The following is a 24,247-nucleotide window of genomic DNA, read 5'->3' on the forward strand; positions in this document are numbered from 1 at the left end:
AGTATGACTTTTTCGAGTGATTTTGGACGACATACTAAAGTATAACTTTTTTGACTCATTTTGGACGACTTACTGAAGTATGACTTTTTCGAGTGATTTTGGACGACATACTAAAGTATAACTTTTTTGACACATTTTGGACCACATAGTAAACTATGACTTTTTAGTCAAATTTTGGACCACATCATTTGAAGCACAGAGGACAAACAACTGGATTTGCAAAAACAAACATTTTAATTGTGTGAGTGCACATTTCCGGACATATTTCGGCAATGCACATATAAATAAATTACATCTCAATAAATTTTGAAAACACATAAGTACAGATGGAATTTAAGGCATAACTTAAGTCCCTATATAACAAAAATATACCTTTAGCTTTAGGTTGTACAACTTCACTTTCAGAATCAGTTCCTTGGGCCTAAACCTCACTCAAAACAGTAAAGTCACAAGATTAAACAGAGAATCAAAACTAATCAGCAAACACAAACTTCTCAAAGGTGAGCAGTGCTGGCACAGCAGCTTTCGGCATTCAAAGAAAAATCTTTGGCAGTCTGTTTAAGTGAAGAAAAATGCTTCACCACAGTTTTTAAATGATCTTTTAAAAAGATGTAAATACCACATTTTTGTTGCTGATGTGCCTGTCCATGTCTACTGCTAGGAGATTACAGTCTGTGCTTGTGAGTGTATGTGAGTTTAAATGAATGAAAGTCAGCATTTCAACATGCTCAGAATGCTGGCCCAGTGCTTTGATGCATTATTTCCCACTGCCGAAAACAGTTGCTCTTTCATCGTTGAGGTCGCAGGAAGACACATCCACAACATTGCCAAAATTGCTAGCATTGGATAGTGGGCTGCTGCTTGTTTTGTCCTACTTTGTTTTGGCATTACCGCCACTTGTCCTCTGACTACCAGACAGAGCACTGAGTTTTGCACAAACGCCTCTTCACTGCAAAGCATTTTTTCCTCGAGGATGTCCAAAATCCTGCAAAAATGTTATAATATGTTGTCCAAAATATGCCAAAAATGTCCTTGCAGTGACTCCAGTGATGTGTTTCTTGTTCAGGACTTGGTGAGGATCAGCAGTAAGACTGGCAGCAGCAGCATGAAACTGAAAATCATTCCCAAGGTGAAGAAGGAGAGAGAGAAGCTCCACAAGCAGAAGTCCAACAGCTCTCTCTCAGGTAAAAGATGGAGACGGAGGACAAAGTCCCCAAACCACAACATTTAAATCAGTGTTGGCCAAACTTTCTTTACGGGGACTCACTTTTTAAAGATGGTAAACTATCGATAGTTTACAGCCAGATCTGTCACACCAATCTCACTTTGAATTTAACTAGTTTAAATGTTAAGTGAATCAAGACATTTTATGGTAAAGTAATTAAAACTTAAATTTATGGAGATTATTTAAAACATATCAACATGAATCTCAACTGGAAAGTAAAGAAAATTTGACCATATCTAAAAAAATCTCCAGTGGACACAGGATATAATTTCACTCTCATCCTATGCTGTGATCACGTCAATTCTTACACTTACCGTGTGTGTTACTGCTGATTTCCTACTGCGGGATCTGGATTTGGCCGATCCAAATGCTTGGATCGGGCAGACATTTCTTCATTTGTTGATATTATGTTTTTAAATTAATTTGCACAATTATTATTGAGTTTTATTTTTTGTCTCGGCAGGAACATGGGAAGTCAAAGGTGGCGTTGGTGAAGCAGATTCCTCGGGTAATTGATGTCCTGCCTCCTGTTCTCCTGAGAAACCCAGGGGTGAGGAGCATCTCCTCCCTTCTGACCTCTGACCTCGATGCTCAGTGGCCGTGAGGAGGAAAAGGAAAACTATGTCCTTTTTATTTTGCCATTTTTCCCGGGTGTTGTTGAACTTTCTTTGATGGGCCTTGGCTTTGCACAGCATCGCTTCACCATCTGCGTTTTGGTTCTGTCGAACCTGGTTGAGCTAGGAAGTGGGCGTGGCTAAAAGCAAATCAAGCAGCGGGACGAAGGAGGCGTGGAGCGACGGCACTAACTCTTTCGTTGACAATGTTTACGTGGCGCTCTTTGCATGTCGAGTGCAGCCATCCTGTTTTATATCTAAATTATATTGCAATTCTTTTGTTACTTTAATTGTTTTTTTTCGGAAAATTATGAATATACGTTTAAAGGAAACGTTTTTTTTTTAAATCTTTCTTAAGAGTATTTATTCGTTGTTGCTACTGCCATGAGAACTTCAACGGCAACGAAACGGAACAAACTGAAACATCTCAAACTTATCGTCTACTGAACTTCTCTTAAATGTTGCAAAAAATATACAGAGGAATGTATTTGTGTGGACTTGTATTTACCTGATGAAAAAAAACAAACAAACAAAAAAAGCTGATGTTCTAATGATAATACAAATATGATTTCACAAAAGTTTTATTGTTGTGGTTCTAAAGTGGTTGTTAGTCGGCTGTCGTGTGACTATGCAGCGAAAACTATTGTTCTTGACGATGAGTCATTTCATCTGTATTCCAGTGAAGAGATCCGACTGCTGGATTTAAAAAAAAAAAGTAAAAAAGATTATATGGGTATATATATATGTATACATATATATATACACACGGTACATCTGTTGGATCTTAAAAATGTGACTAAGTGGGAGGAGTTTGTTCATTTCACTTATTTTTCAGGATCATTTCAAGGTGAAATGACTCAGATTTTAGTCCGTTTACAGAAGAAGCATCAACAAAACTTTGCAGCTACACAGAATATTAATCTTCATTTGCCATATTTTTTGATTGTATTTGTATATTATAAGAATAAGAGTAGGTGGATATTAGATCATTATTATTATTTTTGCCTCGTCTGTGGTTTAAAAAGCTTTTATTATAATTATGACAAATATATATATTATATCTATTTTTTTGTATATCTTATTTTCACAATGCTAATCTGTGAAGCTGCTCTGGCTTTGCTGCGCCCACCCCCAACAAACTCCTGAGCCACTGTGTTTATAATCCAAGCCAATTACTGCTGATCTGTGTCCCTGCATGAAAACTTCACCCTCTAGCGCCTCACAGTGGCTGCTGCGTGAATTTTGCCTCATTGGAGGTTTTTTTTCCCACCTTTTTATGTTTTTTTTTTTTTTTTTTAAGATTTTCTAATGTACTCATTGGAAAGTTAATCAATTAACAAAAAGAAAACACTGGAGAAAAACTAAATAATTATATATATATAAATATACTGTATAATGTGACCTTACTGCAGCTAAAACAGAACATTGAAATATCCTTGCGTACCTTTGGACGTAGCTAGAAAACGTTGACAAGTTCTGTCCAGGTTTTACTGAAATTATCCTTTACAACTTCCCACTTCCCACTTTTTGCGGCATTTGTTCAAGATAAATTACAACATTTGCATATTTTATGGTGGTTTTTTTTTTGCCCCTAGTTAAGAGAGGAAACTAAAAAAACGTCAATGGCCTAGCAAAAAAAGGAAGCTAGCAACAGTTAGTTAGCAAGAAAAAAACGTTTTTGTTAGCCATCTTATATATAGTACCTTTTGTTGAGGTTTGGACGTGACATTTGCGTTTTTTTGCCCAGAGTTAAGAGAAAAATAGCCTAGCAAAGAAGTAGGCTAGCAACAGTGAACAAAGAAAAGGGTTTTATTAGCCAAAGTTTCATTAAAATATTTTTTTTAACTGTCAAACCATGGCTATCTTTAACATAAGCTAGGCTAAACGTGTTGTGAAGCTAATTTGTGAACTGAATGGACAAAAAATATGTTTAGGTTTGTTTCTTTATTGATTCTGTTTGGTTATTACAGTAAAATTTATATATCCTCTATTTTAATTCAGTCACAAGTTAGAACGCCATAAAATACATGCTACAAATGTTTACACCCAGTTAGCCGTGCAGGGGATTACGGCTTATACAAAAGCTGGTACAAACTGTTAAAAATAATACGACTCAGTTTTGGTGACATGTAAAGGGTCATTCCACTGATTCTTCAAATCACGTCCACTTAATAATTGATTTTCTCTGTTATTCATACTTTTTTTAAATCATGGGCGGAGCTACTGTGAGGCATTTGTACGTGTTTAGATCTGGTAGGATTGTGCTACTGTATCCATAGTGTGCCAGCTTTACGCTCTACACCTTAGAGGCTTTAGTGGTGTCGTGCCAAGTTTATACAGAGTTTAGTGGATTACGAGACATACAGGTGTGTGTGAGAGTGTGTGAGCTACTTGCGCTTCAGATGCAAAAGTCGTATGTCGTACATTTCAAAGTTTACTGTATCTTGCCTTGCACTTTACAAAGACGCAAACTTAACGGGAGGGAAAGTACATTTTACTGTATGTGTGTGTGAATCACGTGGTTTACGAGAGTTTATTTTTTATTGATTTAATGACGAAAACCTTTATTTATGTCCAACATACACAGATGAGTGTGTGGGTGAAATGTAATATATCTAATCAAAAGGTAACATTCTGCCATTGAACACCTGTACGACTGTGCCGTTCCACTGCCACATCACTGTCTCTGAAAAGTCTTTCGATTAGGATCAAGAAAATGACTTGATAAAATTATTCCAACTTTAAGCCAAAGTTAGTGAAATTGTCCAGTGTTATTATTTAAAAAAAATAAATAAATAAAGATGTCATGTACAGTCTGTATGTACTGAATTTTTTCTGTATCGGTTTTGATTTCGTTGGTAATTTGTTATGCTAAAAACTTCAAATGCAAATGTTTGGGGAACAGTCTTTTGTGGTCAAAGTTACTTTAACTAGTTTAAATGTTAACTTGACTCATGATTTTTTCTTTTCAGAAAAACATAATTTGTAGTTTTCAACGGGGAAAAAGACACTTTCGACTGAGACTCTTTCAGGGAAGAAACTGAAACAACATTGATGACTTCATGAATCCTCACCCCCTGATGTGAAACAGACTGTGTGGACAGTGTTGGACTCGATGTTGCACGAGGTGTTTTATTGTGTCATTGTGTGCAGTGTGTAACGACGACGACGTCAGCTCAAACTTTTGGAGATTAAATGAATCATTGAAGTGTGAATCTGGTGTCATGTGTTCATTCTTTGCAACAATTGAAAGATGATTGACTGAGAAGCATGATTTAACGTTTTGATGCCTTATTACATCTTTTTAATGAAAATGTATGTTTTGTGACTTGTTATGTTGCTGTATTATGTCACGTTTGTGACCGCACTATGTTGCTATTGATGGTGTAAATGATTCTCCCTTCAACTATGTTGAAGTTGTAGTAGTAGTTTTAATTTATGGAGTTATTTTTTACAGCGCACGGACACAGGAGCTCATACAGTAGTTTTGTACTATTTTTCTTTATCAAACGTTCTTACACTGGATTCTGTCATTTGTGTCAGAGTGAAGTTACTGCGCCTGCGGGTTTTGGAAGTTAACGGAAGCCACAGCAGCTGGGGTGCAAATAAAAGTGATTCTAATTGAAAAATAGAAAACAGAACATTGTTAAGATTAACATAAAAAGGTCTTTATTTAAAATGTTTTGGTGCATCCTTCCAGGTTTCTTATAAATTTGAAGCTTCAAATCAAATCACTTCTAAGCTGAAAACATTTTTGTTAGAAGAGTTTCAATTTTTTTTCGGACCTTGATAATTAAAATGAGACCTTGATTTTCAGGACAGTTCCTCCAGATCAGGCATGTCTTCGTATCCCTCCTGTGTCCTCTGCTCCTCCAGCTTCTTCCTCTCCTCCTCCGCCTTCCTTCTCTCCTCCATCGCCATCTTTATCTCCTCCTCCACCTCCTTCCTCTGTGCGTTCTGCATCTTTTGGGCGTTCTTCTTCTCCTCGTCCTCGCCTTTATCCTGCTGTTTGTTTGGCGGCGTGTCGTAGGCCCACTCCTCGTCCGAGTCGCTGATGTCGTCGTCGTCGATGTCCCAGTCGGGCTGAGTGGACTCAGTGGTTTCGGTGAATGAGTTCTCTATGGGCTCAGGTTCTGGTTTGTAGTTTGGATCCTCCAGTTTGCCCCAGGACACCTGGTCGGCTTTACGCAGGGAAATTTCCACTTTGGACGGAACCATGTTGACTGAGCTCTGTTTGACGTTCACCACCTGAGGCAGGAGCAAAAAACAAACATAAAACGGTTAAATAAAGGAGAATACATTTACTGTACGTTTACTGTATTCAATAATCAAAATCTAACAGTGAAATCGAGATTTGTCCGATTTTTTAAAAAAACTTACTAATTTGTTCCTAGCGCCAGAAATGTCACTTACCCAAAAACTGCTGTAATATTATATATTAATATCTTTTAACCCTAAAACAATAGTGGAGTTGTGTAAACATACTAGTTAAAATGCCAAAAAAATAGTTAATATTTGACGTGTTTATTTCAGGCTGAAGTAGTTTTAAAAGATTCAGACTCATTTAAAGTGGAAGTGAAAAAAATTTTAATATATAATATTACAGCAGTTTTTGGGAAGGTGATGTTTTTTGTTTGTTTTTTTAAATCTGACAAAACTATGACTATAAAAATGCATCAAAATCAATGTTGCTGCCAGTCATTAACCCATCTCAGGGCCTAACAATAATAATAAAGAAATATTCCTTCAAATGTACTTTAGGTGACATTTTTTGCTAGGAACAAATTAGTATGTTTTTGCATAGCTTAGCCATTTAAGGCTAATTTCAGGAACCTTTAAGCCTTGAACCTGACTCAATAAGATGTTGTGTGTATTTCTGTGTGTGTACTTTGACACTCACCCCCCACAGGTGAAAGTCTCTCTTGAAAATCTTATCGTTCTCGAACTGCATTTGGCACGAGAGCTGCAGGAGAGAAGTTTGATCATCGTTAATGTTCACTATATAAAGAAACTATTCATGTTCAGTACATGTTAAACATAAATTTAACATCAATAAAGCTCTAATGCAAAAACAGCAGATCTGGCTTGACACTGATCACTACATTCATTGTGCAAAAACACTGACACATTTAATTAGCTAGAATTTGTCTGTTTTAAAGTAAAAATGTGTTCGATTATAACAAATTTAAAACTTCAGAAACATTTTATTAAAACTGTCAAAAAAAATTGACAAATTTTAACTTTTTGAAAAAACATTCCCAGTAAAAAAACTTTTTGAAAGTAAAATTTTAACAAAGATTTTCAATAATTTTACCTGCAATGTCACTACTATGTTGTTCAGTTTTTTTTTGTTAAAGTAAAAATGTGTACTTTTTGACAAAGATTTTCAAATGTTTTACCTCCAATGTCACTACTATGTTGTTTATTTCTAAATTTTAGAAAAAATGTTTATATAAACTGTCACATTTGAACTTTCAGAAAAAAATATATTGAAATTTCTCAATATTTTTTGAAAGCGACAACAAATGCAACCTTTCAAGAAGGACTGACAAATGTAAACTTTTAGAAAAAGATTTTCAAAAATGAAAAACAAATTTTACACTGAAGCATGAACACGTACAGTATATCAGCAATGTAGTAGAATATATAGTTTTCTAACACGTGTGTAGCGTGACGCTTGACTCACTCACTCACCACTGTGGGATTTGCTTCCACGCAGGTAAATTCAGGGTTTGCGTTCTTGGCGTAAATCGTCACGACAACATTATTTCCAGTTTGGTGCCAATCGTGTCGACACGCCACCTTCTTCTTGTCCTGGTAACACACACACACATAAATAATATAGGTGATTCAGAATTACTATTGAGATACTTTAAAATCAAAACAAAGATCAACTTGAGGAAAAATAAAAAGTCTGTCAAAGCCGGAGTTAAAGAGGATATACATATAGATATAAATATTAACTTTGAAAATACACCCCAAAGAAATGTCCAAATTTAAGATTATATATATATAAATCACATAGTTATAGTAGTAGAGTAGTATAGTATAGTAGAGTAGCACAGTACAGTAGAGTAGCACAGTATCGTAGAGTAGCACAATAGAGTAGTATAGTAGAGTAGCACAGTACAGTAGTATAGTAGAGTAGCACAGTACAGTAGTATAGTAGAGTAGCACAGCACAGTAGTAGTAGCACAGTGCAGTGGCACAGTAGACAGTACAGTGGTACAAGCAGAGTAGCACAGCGCACAGCACATGTAGTAATACACAAGTATAGTAGCACAAGTATAGTGTAGCACAGTAGTATAGTAGCACAGTACAGCACAGTATACAGTACAGCACAATACAGCGGTATAGTAGAGTAGCACAGTACAGTAGTATAGTAGAGTAGCACAGTACAGTAGTATAGTAGAGTAGCACAGTACAGTAGTATAGTAGAGTAGCACAGTACAGTAGTATAGTAGAGTGACTTGTACCTGTTTTGGGAGCCAGCGGTGTTTCCCTGTGGTGCAGCCTTTCTGATCCAGGAAAGCATTGAAGTCTGTTGTTGTTATAGAGCAGCAGCTCCAGTATTTATATCTACACCAACAAATCAAATAAATCAATTTCATCAGAGTTGATGAGGAAGTTAAGCAACATGGTTTAACCTTTAAAGTTTTCAAACATGACAAACTATCGTGTTATCATAGGTCAGAATATGAATCCTGAAAAATGTGTGCATCACGACTCATTTACAGTGTTATGTAAGATTATGAATTCCGTCATTTCTATAGGATGGTAAATTTATTACAACTTATATCATACACACACAAATAATAACAGATTGGCACAGCAACCCCTGCGACCCCCTGGTGGAGGATAAAGCAGTAAATGATGGATGGATGGATGGATGGATGTTTCTTACCCCTCGTGGAAGACAGGTGCTCCAGGGTGATGAGTGCAAACCTCCTTGTCGGTCTCTGGACCTTCATACAACTGAAACATAAATGATTCAAAATTCAAGTCGTTTATTGACCATGTCAATAACGAGGAATCTTTATCGTCCAGAAAACAATATTAAAATTCATAATATATTCATAATCAGATCATGTGTTTGTAGCGAATATTCAATGATCTGCCAATTTTCTTATTTCATGACTCGAACCTAAACCCGAACCTATTTACTGAATAAACTTTGTTTTGTGTATTTTCTGGAACCTCATTTTGTTATTTTTCAAAAACAAATTACTCAAAAAATATAAACTAAATAATTATATCAAATAAAAAAATTTAAAAAGTAGCAACTCTGTCACTGTAAACAAGTGTATATGTTCCTGTCAATTTACTTATTTTATAAAATGATGAATATTTTCTGTGTAAAATCTCCATAAAACATTTTTTAGTAGTACTAAATCATCTTGTTTTATGCATCTTTTGGAACAATTTTACCCTTTTTAGTTCTTCTGCTTAAAAAAAGGCAAATTTTCTTTGTTTTAATAAAATGATCAAAAGTGTTTTATGTTACATCTTTTTTTAATAAATCAAAAGTTTCTCTGTGTAAAATCTGAATCTGCATAAAAATCAAAAGAAAATCTAAAATTGTAGTGAAACATTTTTGTAAAGTTGAAAAAAATTGAAGTTATATAAAAATATATAAAAAAATGCTTTATTCAAATGTGATACATTTATTTATATATAAACACACTGTGGGTGAATCTATTAAAAAAAAGTGATATAGTGCAGTAGATGGTCAACATATGTTGTTTCTATAGGAATCCACTAGATGGAGCTGTTACTAAGCATTACTGTGTGTGTGTGTGTGTGTGTGTGTGTGTGAGTGAGAGAGAGAGAGAGACAATTAAAGTAGAGAAATAACAAATTCACACATAAAAACAGAGCAAAACAAAAGTAAAGACTCACAGTTTTACATCCAGCGTTTTTGCATCTTGTCCCGACGATAACTGTGCGACTCTCTGACGTCAGAGAAACAACAAAATCAAAAAGATGTCAAAGAACATCCACTAAATAATCTGGATTGAGAGATTTTTTTTGCGTCAAAAATTTGTTTAGAACTCCAAATAATTTTACATTTGCACACTTTTGACTTTACTGATTTATTATTTTCCGTAAAATGTAACAATGAAAGATTCAAATTGATATATTTTAATACATTTATTTTAACATGCTCTCTCTTTTGTTGTATAAAATGTAGGTTTTAACAGTTAAAAACAAAACAAAAAAACTTGCAGAATTTTTTATTATTTCGTTTGTGTATTTACCTAAACACAAGATTACATTTTTGCTTTTTATAGACAGAATGACAAATACAAACATAGCAAAAAATGTGAATGAATGAATTGCTTATTTTCTAGATTTGAACTGTATTTGTCTGAAATTTATTTGTAACGGCTTTGAAAAAAATAAATAGGCCACACATTTTTTAACCTTTTTCATGTTTTTTAGATTATAATAATCTGGGGTGAAAAACAGACCTTTCTTCTCTTCCTCGCTTCTTTTACTCGTCTCCAGTTTCTCCAGTTGTTGAGTCAACGACGCAGAAACTTTGTGTGGAAGTTTGACCTTTGGTTCCTCTGAACTACACACAGAGACACACACACACACACACGTTACCATTGAAACAACGACAAGTGTTTTAAACAGTGAATAAATGAGAAAACGATGTTTTTTTTAATCATGTGACTCGATGACGAAACCAAAATGCTTAAATAAACCTAATTTCTATTGGACTGGATGTTATTTATTATTTTATTTTATAATAATGTTTAAAGTATATATCTTTAAGTATATATCTATAACTGTTTTCATGAGGTTTTTGAGCTTTACTTTGAGTTTTTATTTCAATTGTGTGCACATATTGATATAAACCCCCCAACAAATGCTTTATTTTATTATATATTACTTTAGTAGTTTTAAAAAATACAGTTTTTTCAGCAGCTGGGGAAATGAAATAACTTTTAGATTTTTTTTCCAATATGAATATTTTTTTTGTTTTTAATGTTACTTTTAAATGAAACTTATGTTTCAAACATGAACAGCACATGTTTTAGTTTTTAATATCAATATTGTTAAAAATCTTTATTTTATTTTATTTATAATATATTTGTTTTTTCCATGTCATGTGACCCGCTGATGTCGAACCAGGATTAATGTTGGATTGCAGTGATTCTTCTAAATGATTATCAACACTTAACTTTTTTTAATATGATTTCTTTTGATGGTTTCTGTGTCATGTGACTCTCAGGAAATTATTGAATAAATTATGACGAACCCGACATCCAAATGTGGGGTCAAGAGGTCACCTGACCAGAAATTGTTGTTGAAAACTGCACTTTTCTTCTTTTAAAGCATGAATTATTAACAGAAAACACACACACACACACACACCTGGGTCTCTCTCTCTGTAGCTTCTCTGCAGATTTGGGTCCCCGGTAAATAATCTCTTGGCCGTTGGCGAGTTTGGTCTCGCCCTTCTCTGACGTCACCTCCGGTCGCAGCGGCTCCTGAGGCTTCTCGTTGCTATGGCGACCGCGGGTGCAGCCCTGTTGTCAAAATGACACTTCAGTCTGAGGGAAAATCTAAAAAAAACAAACTTGTTTTCACATGTTTTCATATCTTCAATATAAGTATATGTCATGTTAGACAAACTCACGCTTACTAAACCAAACTCCATAGAGAAAATCAGTGATTTTAGCTCAAGGAGACACAGAAGCTGCCGGTCCACTGCTGCCCCCCTGTGGTCAAAGTGTGTCACTGAGGTACGAACGAACGAAGACGTTCAGACAGTGACGTCACAAAACAAGACGTGAACTCCCTGATAGAGGCGGCAGTGGAGCAATGACTCCTGTGCGCTGTGACGTTAAAATCGCTGATTTTCTCTATGGGGTTTGGTGGAAGGAGAGCGAGTGACGTTCACAGACTTCAGTGTCCTGTTGGAAGAGTCTGTCCAACAGTGAGACAAAGACGTGGGACATACCGTCCAAGTTATCGCAGTCTTGAGCTGATGTAGATTTTATGAGGTGAGTTTTTTGTCCCCATTGTAATCTAATCTAATTTAATCTAATCTAATCTAATGTAATCTAATCTAATCAATCGTGTCTTTGTTGACCATGCTTAAAAAGTAAAATTCTGAACTATCCCTTTAACCCTTTTAAAGACAAATCACAGGACGGTTCGTTTTGACCTTGATGGACAGGAACTCTGAAAAGTCCGTCGTCCTTTTCCTACAGCAGGACCAACCCTGAGGAGACAGACAGACAGACAAACAGACAAACAAACAAACAAACAAACACACAAACAAACACACAAACAAACGTATGAGGGTTTTTCTTTATGCAGGAAGTTTAAATTGTCGTTGTTGTACTTTTATATGTTTGTTTTCCTGTACCTTCAGAGCATCGTGGAAGATGGGAACTCCTGGATGAAAGAGGCAGGAATCTTTGTGGAGGAAAGGAGGAGGAGAGGAGAGGAGAGGAGAGGAGAGGAGAGGAGAGGAGATAGTGAGTCTGTTTATAGACGAAACAGCAGCTGTTCACTGAGCTCACACTCAACATGTGTGTGAGCCGTAAAAGGGAACACAAACACACACACACACACACAAACAGGTTTCCATGACTTCAGAGGACACTGCATTGACTTGCAATCATTTCATGTAGACTTCCTCTTAATCCTAATCCTAACTTGAGTGTCCCCGTAAAGAAGACAAGTTCCCATAATGTGACTGTGTGAAGAGATTTAGGTCCTCACAACATAAGAAATACCAGAATACCTCTACACACACACATACACACGTGGCCCAGAGCGGAAGAACATTTTTCTCTTTTTACGGTAAAAACAAACAAAAACATTGTGTTTGTGCAGATTTTTTCACAAAAAACAGATTATTTTTTAATCTGGTTTCATGTAAAAAACAAAACAAACATATGAAAGTTGATTAGGAACTTGTAATGTAACAATTTCAGTGTTAAATTTTTAAAACTTTCAAAATAAAAGGTTAAATTCAACCATTGCTTGCAGGAAATCCTGTTTTAAGTCGTTACTAAAACAAGTATAATTATGTGAGATTTTAGTGACTTTATTTTGCGGGTAAATTATACGTTTTTAAATGTTTGATGATGAGTCACTAACTCTCGACGAAAATAAGCACTTTAAGTATAACATGGATATAAAGGGCGGAAATATTATGGATGGAACGTTTTTTAAAACACAGAAAGAAGAGAAAATTGAAAATTAAAGAAATATAACACTTAAATAGTTGAATTTTAAGTTTTTAAGTCTCCATTATTCCCTCTCAGATTCATTGAGTTTAGTTTAAAAGCTGAAAGTGAAAGAAGGAGAAGATCTCACCGTCGTTGTTCTGCCCGGCCTCATATTTCTGTCCACAGCCTTTGTTATAACAAAGCAGAGACATGTTGTCCTCTCAGTGTCGTCCTGAACGCGCCGCCCACTCTTTAAAGACGAGAATTTCAACGTCCAGAAGTTTCTCCACAGGACACGAGAAGAAGAAGAAGAAGAAGAAACCGCAGAGGAGTGGAGGCCTTCTGGAAAGAGCTGAAGAGGAGGAGGAGGAGGAAGAGGAGGAGGGTCAACTGTTTCAGGCTGAATGAAAGATAAAAATAGCAACTCACCCTCGTCCTCCCCCGTCCACACTCTCCATTTACAGCTGTCAGGACTTATCTGAAGGGGGAGGACGGGGACACATTCCTGTTGGAGACTGTCGTGTGTCACAAACGGTCACTTCCTGTATCTGAAATTTAAAAATTCATCCACGATCATCTTCATCATCAGCAACAGTGAAGGAATAAATCTGTGAAACGTGTGAGAAAAACATTTCACACACTTTCAGCCTCAGAGACGACGAGCATCTCGTCTGTTCATCAACAGAAAAACAACAACTTACAAATAAGGTCATTGTCGTTCATTACAAAAACTGAAACTAAAAAAAAACTGAATTGTGTTTATAAAACAAAAATTGTAGCGAAAATGTGCTTAGACCTCATCTTTGTAAATTTATTTCATACATAATAAAACTTTTGGGTTCAACAGAGTATTAATATTAGTAGAATAAAGTCAGAATATAAGAATAAAGTTCTAATATTGTGAGAAATTAAAGAACTAGCTTATCTTGTAAAAGTGCTTGTTTATGTATATATATATATATATATATATATATATATATATATATATATATACACACATACATGTACATACATACATACAGCATTTTTGCCAAGTCATGTTTTGGGTTATTGACAGACTGATTTTTAAAGTTTTAGTTTGCGATAAAGTGGCATCGTGTGGTCCCTACTTTAAAGGAACAGGTCGCGGGGTCATGGTACGAAGTGTTGGGCCACATGCTATCGACTGGTGGGCCACTTGTGGTCCACAGGCCACCAGTTTGTCACCGCTGACCTAAAGCTTTAATGAGAGTTGGTTAAGGAAATAAGTAAAATTTAAGGGTTGGGTCAAACTTTACAGGATAAATGTTAATTTCCTTAATATATAAGTTATACAGTACATTCTTTTTTATTATTATTATTATTATTATTATTATTATTATTATTGTTGTTGTTGTAAATTCTGTTTTTTTCTAATATTTCAAGAGCTTTATCGTGAACTTTCTTCACAGGTCGAGGTTTGAAAAAAAAAAAACAGCAGACAAGGTTTTAGGAATGAAAATGACTTTTTATTTCTTCAAAAAAAAGAGAGAAAACAAATCCCTAGAATAAACAAATATACTGCTGTAAAATAAAAGCCTGTGATTTTCATTTTCTTTTTTTAATCCACTGTAACATTTGTTAGCCTTTCCATGCTCGATACAATCCATATTTCTGCTTTAAATAAATAGAAAAAAATGTACAAAGAGACGAGAGGGGGAGGGGACAAGAGAGGGGGAGAGAGAGAGAGCGCGAGAGAGAAGGTAAATCTGTTTAAAAAAAACAAAAATAAAACATTTGGCATCTTTGAGAATTCATGGCTGATCCTGATTTCTGCGGAGGGAGGTCTGCATCGTCTGAGAGTTAATCCCGCCCCCACTGAGCACGTATATACTGCTGCGTGAACACGTATATCTGTCACGTTCACGAAAACAAAAAAGTAAAGAGTAAATGATGCGGATTATGAGATTATGTGTTTAAGCTCTGTGTGTGTGTGTGTGTGTGTTTCTCTATATACAGAATAGTGAGGCAGCAATCCCGAGGTTTCTTACCAAAAAACACAGATGTAGAAAAAACACAACGTGCACAAGAATCTTTGACTCGACACACGAATCACGGAACAAAAAAGAAAACCGGGAGAATTTTTTCCGCCTCCGTCTTTGTTTCGCAACACTCGGAGCGGCCCACAGAGGGCGCCACAGACGGCGGAGCGGCATCGACTTCTCTGAGACGAAAGAACACGTTTCTGTTTCTGCTACAGAGGTTCATTCGTGGACGGGACAAACGACTGACACCAGAGAGTCTGATCTGTCGCGTCACGTTTTCGCCGCTATTTTTGGACGAGGACGAGAGAAAAGGAAAAGGAGGGAGTTTCACTATTCGTCATCATCACCATCACTGTCATTTCATGCTATTTTTGGTAAAAAGGACAACAAACATCCACAGACGACACAACCATGCTCTCACCGCCAAAAACGCGAGGGGACGGTTTCGCCGGAGAAGAGTCCACTCTCCGCAACAAACACGTTTATATGACATCAAAGTTCTTCGGCGTCTCCTTCTCCACTTGGATTCATGCTACAACGATGCAGAGAGGCGGCGGTAGCAGCTTTTTAAAGTCGACAGAAACGTTCCGAAAAACGTCCTAAAATCACCCCCCCTCGGGCAATCCCCGAGAAAAAGTGGTTAAAGTGGGAAATTCCCAAATAAAGAGTGAGGAAAGGGAGGAGCGGCATGCTCGGTTTTAAAAAAAACAATAGGAAATTTATCTTTCGCGATAAAGTTGGTGCGATCACTGGCAGTTACGCTGGCGCCACGGAGATGAGCCAGTAACGTTTAAAAAAGAGACGGTCGTCTCCTCGTCTACAATCTTTTTGAATATTTTGTATCCACTTGAGACACAAAGACAAATGAATCCTGGTTCTGACTCCATGCACAAAAAATGTCACCGTTACAAAACGGGGAGAGGGGAAGTAGAATTAGCTTCAAGAGAACGTTAGAAAGGCCAGATCTTCACATACTGTAGAGCTGACGTTGGTTATTATAGTTAAACAACAAAACGGAGGCCAAACTTAAACATTTCTTTTTTATGGTTGGAGAAAAGTTTTTGTTCAATGACTGGACAAAAACATTTTTTGCAACCGAGGCTAGAATTTCACTTCTCCGAGAAGCGCGAGAGCTAATGAGTCGAGTCTTGTTCAGCTACGAAATGATTCCGCGATTTCCAACTAAAATTCCCGAGCAACAGCTAGTCCAGTTGCTAATTGCGCGGCACTTTCCAGCTGCTAGCATGTCTTTAGACGGACGACGTGACAGACAACATTCCACATCTCAATTATCGTCGTTGACTTTTCACGGCGAAATGATCGGGCGGAGAAAAATGACAACCTTTCATAGCGGACACTGGAGTGATGCTAAAAGCGAAGAAGCCAGAGACTCTGAAAGGTTCCACCTACACCTAAAAGACAGAGACACCAAGAGAGATAATAGAGGTAATAGTAACGAGACACCGGCGGAGGTGAGGACGAGGCGGGGACAACCTACGGTGAGAAAAGACCTTCTACGGAGTTCAAGGAGGACACTATGACGAGAGGCTAAGCTAACACAAGACCGCGACAAGAACAGCAATATCTATACAACAGCGACAGTGATGAGTGAGTGCAGACAATCTAGACAGGAACTGGTTATTATTTACGTTTTTTTTTTCTTTTTTTATATATCTACACATACCGAACCGACTGGAAAAAAAAAAAAAAGAATTCTAGAGAGACCGAGTCGACAGAGTTGAAGCTAGCTTCCGGAGATTTCAGTGTGATACTGGAAACCACTGATGAACGGGACTTTTTTGACAGGGTGGGTGGGTGAAAGTTACGAACAATTTTAAAGTTTGAAAATAACGTAGATTAGAAAACCCCGAAAACTATCTTTACAAACTTCAAAGCACACTCTGATCGACTTTTTTCACACCAGAAAAACAGGTAAAAAAAAACACAACAGGTTTACTGCGGCAGGATAGTCACTTCAGTGCAAAATTTTCGCATGTGCATTTTGCAACAAAATTAGATTTTCTAGAAGAGAGAAAGAAGGGGGAAAAAAAACTAGCACATTTCATGTCAAACTCGCAATCACATTTGACGCTCAGAAATAGCCCTCGGATGAATAAAAAAAAAACGTATGCACAGAAACGCATGATAAAATGCATAAAACACCAACAGTCAATCTCATGGCGATGTTCGCTTTGGCTGAAGAATAACCACAACGTCTTTTACGCGATTGATATTTAAAAGCTCTCCCAACTGGAGACGCCGCGAAACGACAGAGCGAGGTTTGGCTCTCTGCGCCGATAGAGTTCCGCTTTTTAAAAAGAGTCTCAACGTTGATTCAGTGCAATTTTAAGTGAATTCGACTGCACTGGGTTTGACGTTTTGAGTCGCGCGTGCGTCGTCAATCATTGGCACATAACGTGGATTTGTCGACGGGATGTCGTACCTTTGTGAAAATGCTCTGGTTTTTAGAGACGCTCGATGTTTGGAACTGCATGGCGGGCGAAAAAAAGGACAATAAAACAACCAGATACACACAGGTCATCGAGGCGCTAACAAGCTAATGCGGGGTGTCGCCATTCTCAAATTCCTCCAGATGCTCAAGTTTGTTATCTGTTATCTATCTTTTAGCACAGATGGGTCAGCCATTTATAAACTTGTCGAGATAAGTCTAGAATCACTGGTTTTATGTCATCATTTGATTTTTTTTAGATCCCGTTCTCTACATGGTGTCATAAGTGATATAATGTCCATCATTTGTTCACAATGTACCACACTAAGGTTTTGTTGTCAAATTTAAATCCTTTATTAACAATATGAATGTAACAGTAACCAGTAAATGTTTAAATCCAGGATTTTCCACTAGTTTTGAGTTTGGTCGGTGTGTTGCCATGGTTACTATTAGTTGGCAGCAGCATTGGGTTAGGGAGAGGAGCTAATGTGTAATCGTGCTACAAGGGCTACAACCACAATACTGCGTTTTTCCTGCAGGACGTCACACAGGGGGCGTGGTCAAATCCTTGATTCCGCCTTTGCTTTGGAAGGTCGAGATTGTGACGTTGCATAGATCGATATTCACGATCGGCACGCCCCTCAACACAGTGCGACAAAAGGAGTGCATTTAAAATGCTGCCTAGCAAAAGGCACGGTCACACCATAGTTCATTAAAAAGAATTCGGGGAGATTAATTTGTGCAGAATGTTTCATAAAAAGTTAAACTTTTTATTGAGAACTTAGACTCGCTTAGCAAGCTTTCACGAGTGCAAAATGGAAGAAGCTGACGCAGCATGTTAGCCGTGTTTCACACCGCCTTTTAATATTATAATAATACGCATTTATCTTACGTTAAGGTTTCAGAAAATGTTCTGTTAGAGTACAAACTGCTCCGCAATATTTATTTATTTTTTATCAATACGGCCAATTGACAGTTAAGCACTAGCTAGCTTAAAGCTAGCAGCTATGGTGTTGGCATGGTTAGCTAAACAGCTACAATTGGTTTCATGTTTTACGCATTTCGCTGTGCTGCTTTCTGAAGACTCTGTACCGCGCTAGCACGTTTTTACTGCTAAACCCTGACATTTCTCTGTGTGTATCTGTGGCTTCAAGAGAAGAAAAACATGAGAAAAAACTATGACGAACAAGTTGACATGAATTCTATACAAGACCCGATAACGGTGCAGGGGGGGGAATACTGAGATAATCCGAACAGAGGAGGAAAAGTCACGCCACAGGATTTGCCGTTAAATCGCCCGCTTGATTGAACAGTTCGAGAATACGAGGGATGGGATGGAGAGGACGGTGTTGTCTGAAACAACTACCACACACACACACACTTGTCTCCTCTGACGCGAGCATGTTGTCGTTGCAGACGAGCAGAGGAGACAAAAATAGCACCAGTATGAAATAAAGCTAATTCTGCAGCAGAGACTTTTCACCGTCGTCAGAAAAACAAGAGTCTGACTTTTTAAAAGAAAAACAAAAACAAAACAAGAGGTAGGATTTCCTCCATCCCCTCTTTCTCCTCCATCTTTCGCCACCTCTTCTTTCTCTCTCATCACTTTCTCCTTCTCCTGAATCATCACTCCATCCGTAGGATTTAAGAGAACAGAAAGAAGCACACGCGCACACACACACAGACACACATAAGTTGTTTCAGACAAAAACCAGTTAGGATGACACTTCATCCCTTCATCCCCTCATCCCCCCGCCGAATCATCTCCACCTCTATCCACCTCTTTCCACCTCGTGTTTTTGGTTTGATCGAATCCCTCCTCCGTCCGTCCGATTCATTTTCATTCCCCTCGTGTGTTTTCTTCTGCTGTTTTGTTTGTTTGTCGCTTTTGGCACTCTGCTGCCCCCCGGACTGGATTACATGAACTGCATCTGGACAGACAGAGAAACACAGTGTTAGTTTTGTAGAAAAAGGCGTGATGATTATGACGCGGCAGCCTGAAACTCAGCATCAAGGCATATAATATTATAAAATGTAAAGGGCAATGTCTTAAGAATAGGTTTTGCCACTTCGTCTTGTCGAAAACAAATTTAGTGCCGATTTGTAAACCGCTCACTCGCCTCTCACCAAAGTCCATAGAAAAAATCTGTGATTTTAACATCACAGCACCCAGGAGTTGTTGATCCACTGCTGCCTCCATCAGTGAATGCAAATGTCCTATGGAGTGATTTGTGTGTTTGTAATCCTTCGTTCAGATTTACTGCAGTGACACAAACTGACCACATGAGGCAGCAGTGGACCAACAGCTCCTGTGTCCCCATGAGCTAAAATCACTTATTTTCTCTACGGACTTTGGTTTGGTGTCAACAGCAACAGTACGTTCACGACAATACGTCATGTCACTTTAAATCACTTTTAAACGGATGCAACATATTGGACTTTTTGCCAATATCTGATGAGCTGTCACCTGGGCTCCGGGTATGGGTGCGAAGGGGTTGGTGGGTCTGAGAACAGGCTGGTTGTACATCATTGGCTGAGGAGCCATCACTGGAACCCCGCCCATCTGACCCATCTGGGGAGGAACCTGGAGAGAGGACGGTCCAGAGAAGAAGAGGAACGGAGAGTTAAATGGGAAAGTGATGCAAGCAAAAGCACAAGGGACATGAAAAACCCTTAATATTGACGATTTATTGTGTTTCAACTAAAAAGCAGATTTAAAATTCCCTTGTCCAAATCATTTCTTTTGAGGAGCCACAAGGGGGAGCCTGTATCTTTCCAGTCATTCTAATCATTTCATTTCGGACTTTTAACTTAAATTGTTAAAAAAAAAAAAGCAGTCATAATGACTGTTTTCTCATCAAAATGTAAATGAAAGTGATTTCAGTGCATTTGCAACAACATGAGTTATTGAAAAAGCAATTATTCCAGGAGGACAGAGCTGCAGCCCTGTGGTGTGAGTGTGTGACAGCGGTGCTTTGGAGTGGACACTCACCATTCCATACACAGGCACTTGCGGTGTGGTCATGGGAAAAGCCATGGGAGCTGGAGCCTGGAAGAGAAGCAAGAACCGGGGACCCAGTTAGTGCTGTGTTAGCTTAGCAGAAAACACACCTGAGTCATACACACATGGACGACTGCTCTCTGTGGAAACATGGCTGCCGGCAGAGACACTAAGAAAAACAGATTTTAGCCACTTAACGAAAGTCTCGGCTCATAAAATCTACACCCACTTAAGTCTACGCTATTTCATATGTTCACAGCTATATTTTAAGCATTAGACAAACTTGTTGCTGCTGTGTTAACAGAAAAATGACAAAGAACAAGATTGCATGGGGACATTTTTGGTTAAATCAGTTTTTTCTGGGAGTTTGAGTCCAGGTCCCAAGCCGTTTTCTTGGCACAGCGGACGCTCACACGACCACACAACAAAAAGCCTCAACTATCACTTTAATAAGACAAAATTAAGAGCATTTTAGTGTAATAAGCTCTGACAGACCCTGTCTATGTGAACACAATAAATAAAACGCTCACAGTCAACTGTAAGTGCAAAGAGAACACATTCAATGGTGATAAAGTGGGAGCACAGCGGGAGCTCAACATGGCAGCAGAGGTACTTAGTGGGATCCCACTGGGAGCAATCATTACCAGAGCTTTAAGAGGGGGGGCGGGCGGGCGGCTCAATGGGACGGCGTAGAAAACCCTGCCCTCTCCTCTCTTCACAAATCAAATCCACTATGGCTCAACGGGCCTCAAATTCAACATGACGGGCAATTTGCTTTCCATTTACAAACCCACATGCATCTACATCGACATCGCGGCCCGTTTCCACACCGACACGTTCATAATTGTTGTCGGCGAGCACTACATGACTGTACAATGTCAGAGGGAAAATCTGTTTATGAGACGCACGAGGTTACAAGACACGTCCAGGTGTTTCAATGTGAACAGATGTGTTTCCTGTCAGCAGCAGCAGCACAGACGAGCTTTTATGGAAACATTAACATACGAGGACGTGCATGTTTTCAGTGGAGGGAGAAAAAAAAACCTGACAGTATTTCCTCATGTCACTTATTTATAGGAATATCGTATACATACATACACTTTTATTAGAAGATATACTTCTTTTAGCACCTGTAAAATATGTTTTCAGCGTGTTCTGGATCATTTACTGCCAGTGTTCTTCATATTAAATTAAAGATTTTTTTAAGAGCTCGACTCACTGCGATGGAAATTTAGTGGCAGTCGCTCAACAATAACAGTGATTTAATGGAGGTTCTATCAAGTCATGACTTTCTGCCGTGTGATTGGCCGGTGAAATTGCTGTTCCTAATTAAGTGGCCACTGAGGGAATAAATGTCACATACAGCGTTTACTGCAGTGAGACTTTGAGACTGTTGTGTGTGTGAGTGAGAGTCTAAACCTCATTAATAAGACACAAACACACCGTTACTACTGCAGTTACCACTGTTGTTGTTGTTACTACTGCTGTTGTTGTTACAGCTGGTACTACTGCTCTGGTGCCGTTACTACTGTTGTTGTTACTGTTGATACTATTGCTGTTAATGCTGGTACTGCTGCTGTACGACTGTTTCTACATACTCCATGAAGTGAAACCGTTGTTGTAACAAGGCAATTGCGGCAGCGTTCTGAACACTTCTAAATTTCAGTCAGTGCGAACACAAGTACTTTGACACAGAATGAGATGATGATAAAACACACACACACACAGACACAAACTAAACACAGTAATTAGCTGTGAAATCATGTATGAGCTGTGGCGTCTGATGTCAAACGGTGGATCACATTAATCACTGTGCAGTAAAACAGTGTTTTTAAGCTTGTGTGGGAGAAAAGTCCAGTAATTACTGCTTATGTAACAACAGCAACAACAACTTTAATGACCACTTCCAGTTGCACTGGTGGATCTATGCAAAGAGTCTAGACTCCTGCATTTGTACTTTTGTTTATTTAATAAATATAACTGATGAGTCTAGCAAATTCTCTTTTGGAATTATTATGTAAACTATCCTTTTAACAGGTCACACGTTATATTATAATAATAATAATAATGATAATAATAATAAGTTTGTTCACAAAATGAAGATTGTAAACCACTCACTCTCCCACATCAAAGTCCATTGAGAAAATTAGCATTTTTAGCTCATTGGGGACACAGGATGGTAGTCCACTGCTGCCTCGTGTGGTCAGTTTGTGCCACTGAGGTAAATCTGAACAAAGGATTTCAAACACCAAATTACAAAATCAATCATCTGAACAAACTGAAGGAGGCAGCAGTGGATCAACAACTCCTGTGTGCTGTGATGTTAAAATCAATGATTTTCTCTATGGGATTTGGTGTGGGGAGAAAGAACGGTTTAAAAACAGAACAAACTTCCTTTTCCTGTCAGAAAACTCCGTCTAACAGTAAACAGACTTTATTTATGTTGCACTGTTCAGAAAAAGCTGATGTGCCGAAATGATAAAATGGACAGAGATGAAATAAATTTAAATCACAGCCTAAAAGGTGGCGGAAACTAAATGATGTATGAAATTGTAAAGGAGAATAAAAGTTGTAACTTTAAATTGCTTTCTCGTTTTTTTTGCACATTGTAAGAAGTTGAAAACCTAATTTTGAGCAAAAGTACACGTTTGCTGAGGGAAATCAGAAACAAAACACAAAAACCTGAGCATTTTCAAATCCATATAAGTGACCGATCAGAATACAAATCACGATAATTCTGAAAACACATTTTTCTCGTCGGTTGAGACAAAAAAAAAAGCACAAAGCAGAGATCGATCTTCTAAATCGAGTCTGAACAAACCACTGCCTTTTCTCTGCTCAGTCAATTTGCTCGGTGTTTACTGAACGAGTGCTGAACCTGATGGTTTTTCATGGTACACGCACAAGAACCAGATTACATTATTCTCTCTCTCAGAGGAATAAAACAAAAAGAAAAAAGGTGACAGAAGGGAAGAAGGGAGGAGAGAAGAACATCATAGACGAGTTATCAAACAGGCTGTTACGACAAAACTGGGGGTGGGGGGAAGTACTTACATAACTAGTATAGAACATTCCATTCTGCGTCAGGACGCAACAGGGAAAAAAGGACAAAAGACAGAAAAGAGAGACAAAGAGGACGAGAGCGAAAGTGAGATGTGTGTGAGATGAAGAGACAGAGACAAAAAGAGGGACGGAGGAGATGACGGAGATAACGGAAGACAAAGATGAATGGCGAGAATATGGAAAAGTTATGATCATGTGACGTGAAAGAGAAAAAGAGAAGATAAAGAGGAAAAAAGACAAGATAATGTGTTAAAAAATGGAAGACATTAAGGAAACAAGAAGATACGAGGTAAAATGGAGAGAAAAAAGTATGAAGAAAGAAAAAAAAAAAGGAAAACACGGGATGATGCGAAGGTTGAAGAACGACAATGTCAGCAAAGAAAAGAGCGAGCGAGCGAGAGTGAAGGAAATAGAGAGAGAGAGAAACAGACGAGGGGTCAGAGCGTGTGGGTCACAAAACAGGACGAGCAGATGACAACGCAAAACGGAGACGTGATAAAAACGAGGGACACGGGAAGGAAGACGAGTGGATGACAGAGCAAAAGACCAGATTAGAGGAGAGAGAGAGACCGAGAGACAGCGAGAGAGAGGAAGTTGAGGGTTAGTGACAGTTTGTGTTTGTCAGCAGTTTTTCTACAAAAACACTCACACACTCACACAAACATGCAGTGAATCAACGTGTCTGCAAGTTTTTAGC

The 24,247-nt window shown here is 38.0% G+C and overlaps 2 protein-coding genes and 1 long non-coding RNA gene across 5 annotated transcripts in view; 1 reads left to right on the forward strand and 2 right to left on the reverse strand.

Moving 5' to 3' along the window:
* Window positions 1-138: 138 nt before the first annotated feature.
* Window positions 139-5,054, forward strand: LOC122766582. Its single transcript, XR_006360091.1, has 2 exons — window positions 139-1,184; window positions 1,689-5,054. It is a non-coding gene; the product is annotated as an uncharacterized LOC122766582 (long non-coding RNA).
* A 431-nt stretch (window positions 5,055-5,485) lies between these two features.
* On the reverse strand, window positions 5,486-13,415 carry zgc:92429 (uncharacterized protein LOC445063 homolog). The gene is made up of 11 exons (XM_044020499.1): window positions 13,183-13,415; window positions 12,224-12,273; window positions 12,020-12,076; window positions 11,224-11,378; window positions 10,311-10,414; window positions 9,739-9,791; window positions 8,744-8,814; window positions 8,316-8,418; window positions 7,534-7,653; window positions 6,740-6,802; window positions 5,486-6,087 (listed from the first exon to the last, which is right to left on the reverse strand). Exons 1-11 carry the CDS (start codon window positions 13,244-13,246, stop codon window positions 5,653-5,655), a joined length of 1,275 nt encoding a protein of 424 aa, XP_043876434.1. The 5' UTR covers window positions 13,247-13,415; the 3' UTR covers window positions 5,486-5,652.
* A 4,420-nt stretch (window positions 13,416-17,835) lies between these two features.
* si:ch211-200p22.4 (phosphatidylinositol-binding clathrin assembly protein) overlaps window positions 17,836-24,247 on the reverse strand; it is a 74,640-nt gene continuing 68,228 nt past the window's right edge. For 2 of the 3 annotated variants that reach the window (XM_044020317.1, XM_044020315.1), the window contains 4 exons: window positions 23,542-23,565; window positions 20,479-20,535; window positions 19,954-20,070; window positions 17,836-19,417 (listed from right to left, as the gene is read on the reverse strand). In XM_044020317.1, coding sequence (XP_043876252.1) covers window positions 19,403-19,417; window positions 19,954-20,070; window positions 20,479-20,535; window positions 23,542-23,565 — 213 coding nt within the window. In that variant the 3' untranslated portion in view covers window positions 17,836-19,402. The remainder of the gene's footprint in view (window positions 19,418-19,953; window positions 20,071-20,478; window positions 20,536-23,541; window positions 23,566-24,247) is intronic. The other variant, XM_044020316.1, reaches the window with a different exon arrangement.

This window comes from Solea senegalensis, linkage group LG3 (genome assembly GCF_019176455.1).
Source record: "Solea senegalensis isolate Sse05_10M linkage group LG3, IFAPA_SoseM_1, whole genome shotgun sequence".
Taxonomy (NCBI): domain Eukaryota; kingdom Metazoa; phylum Chordata; class Actinopteri; order Pleuronectiformes; family Soleidae; genus Solea; species Solea senegalensis.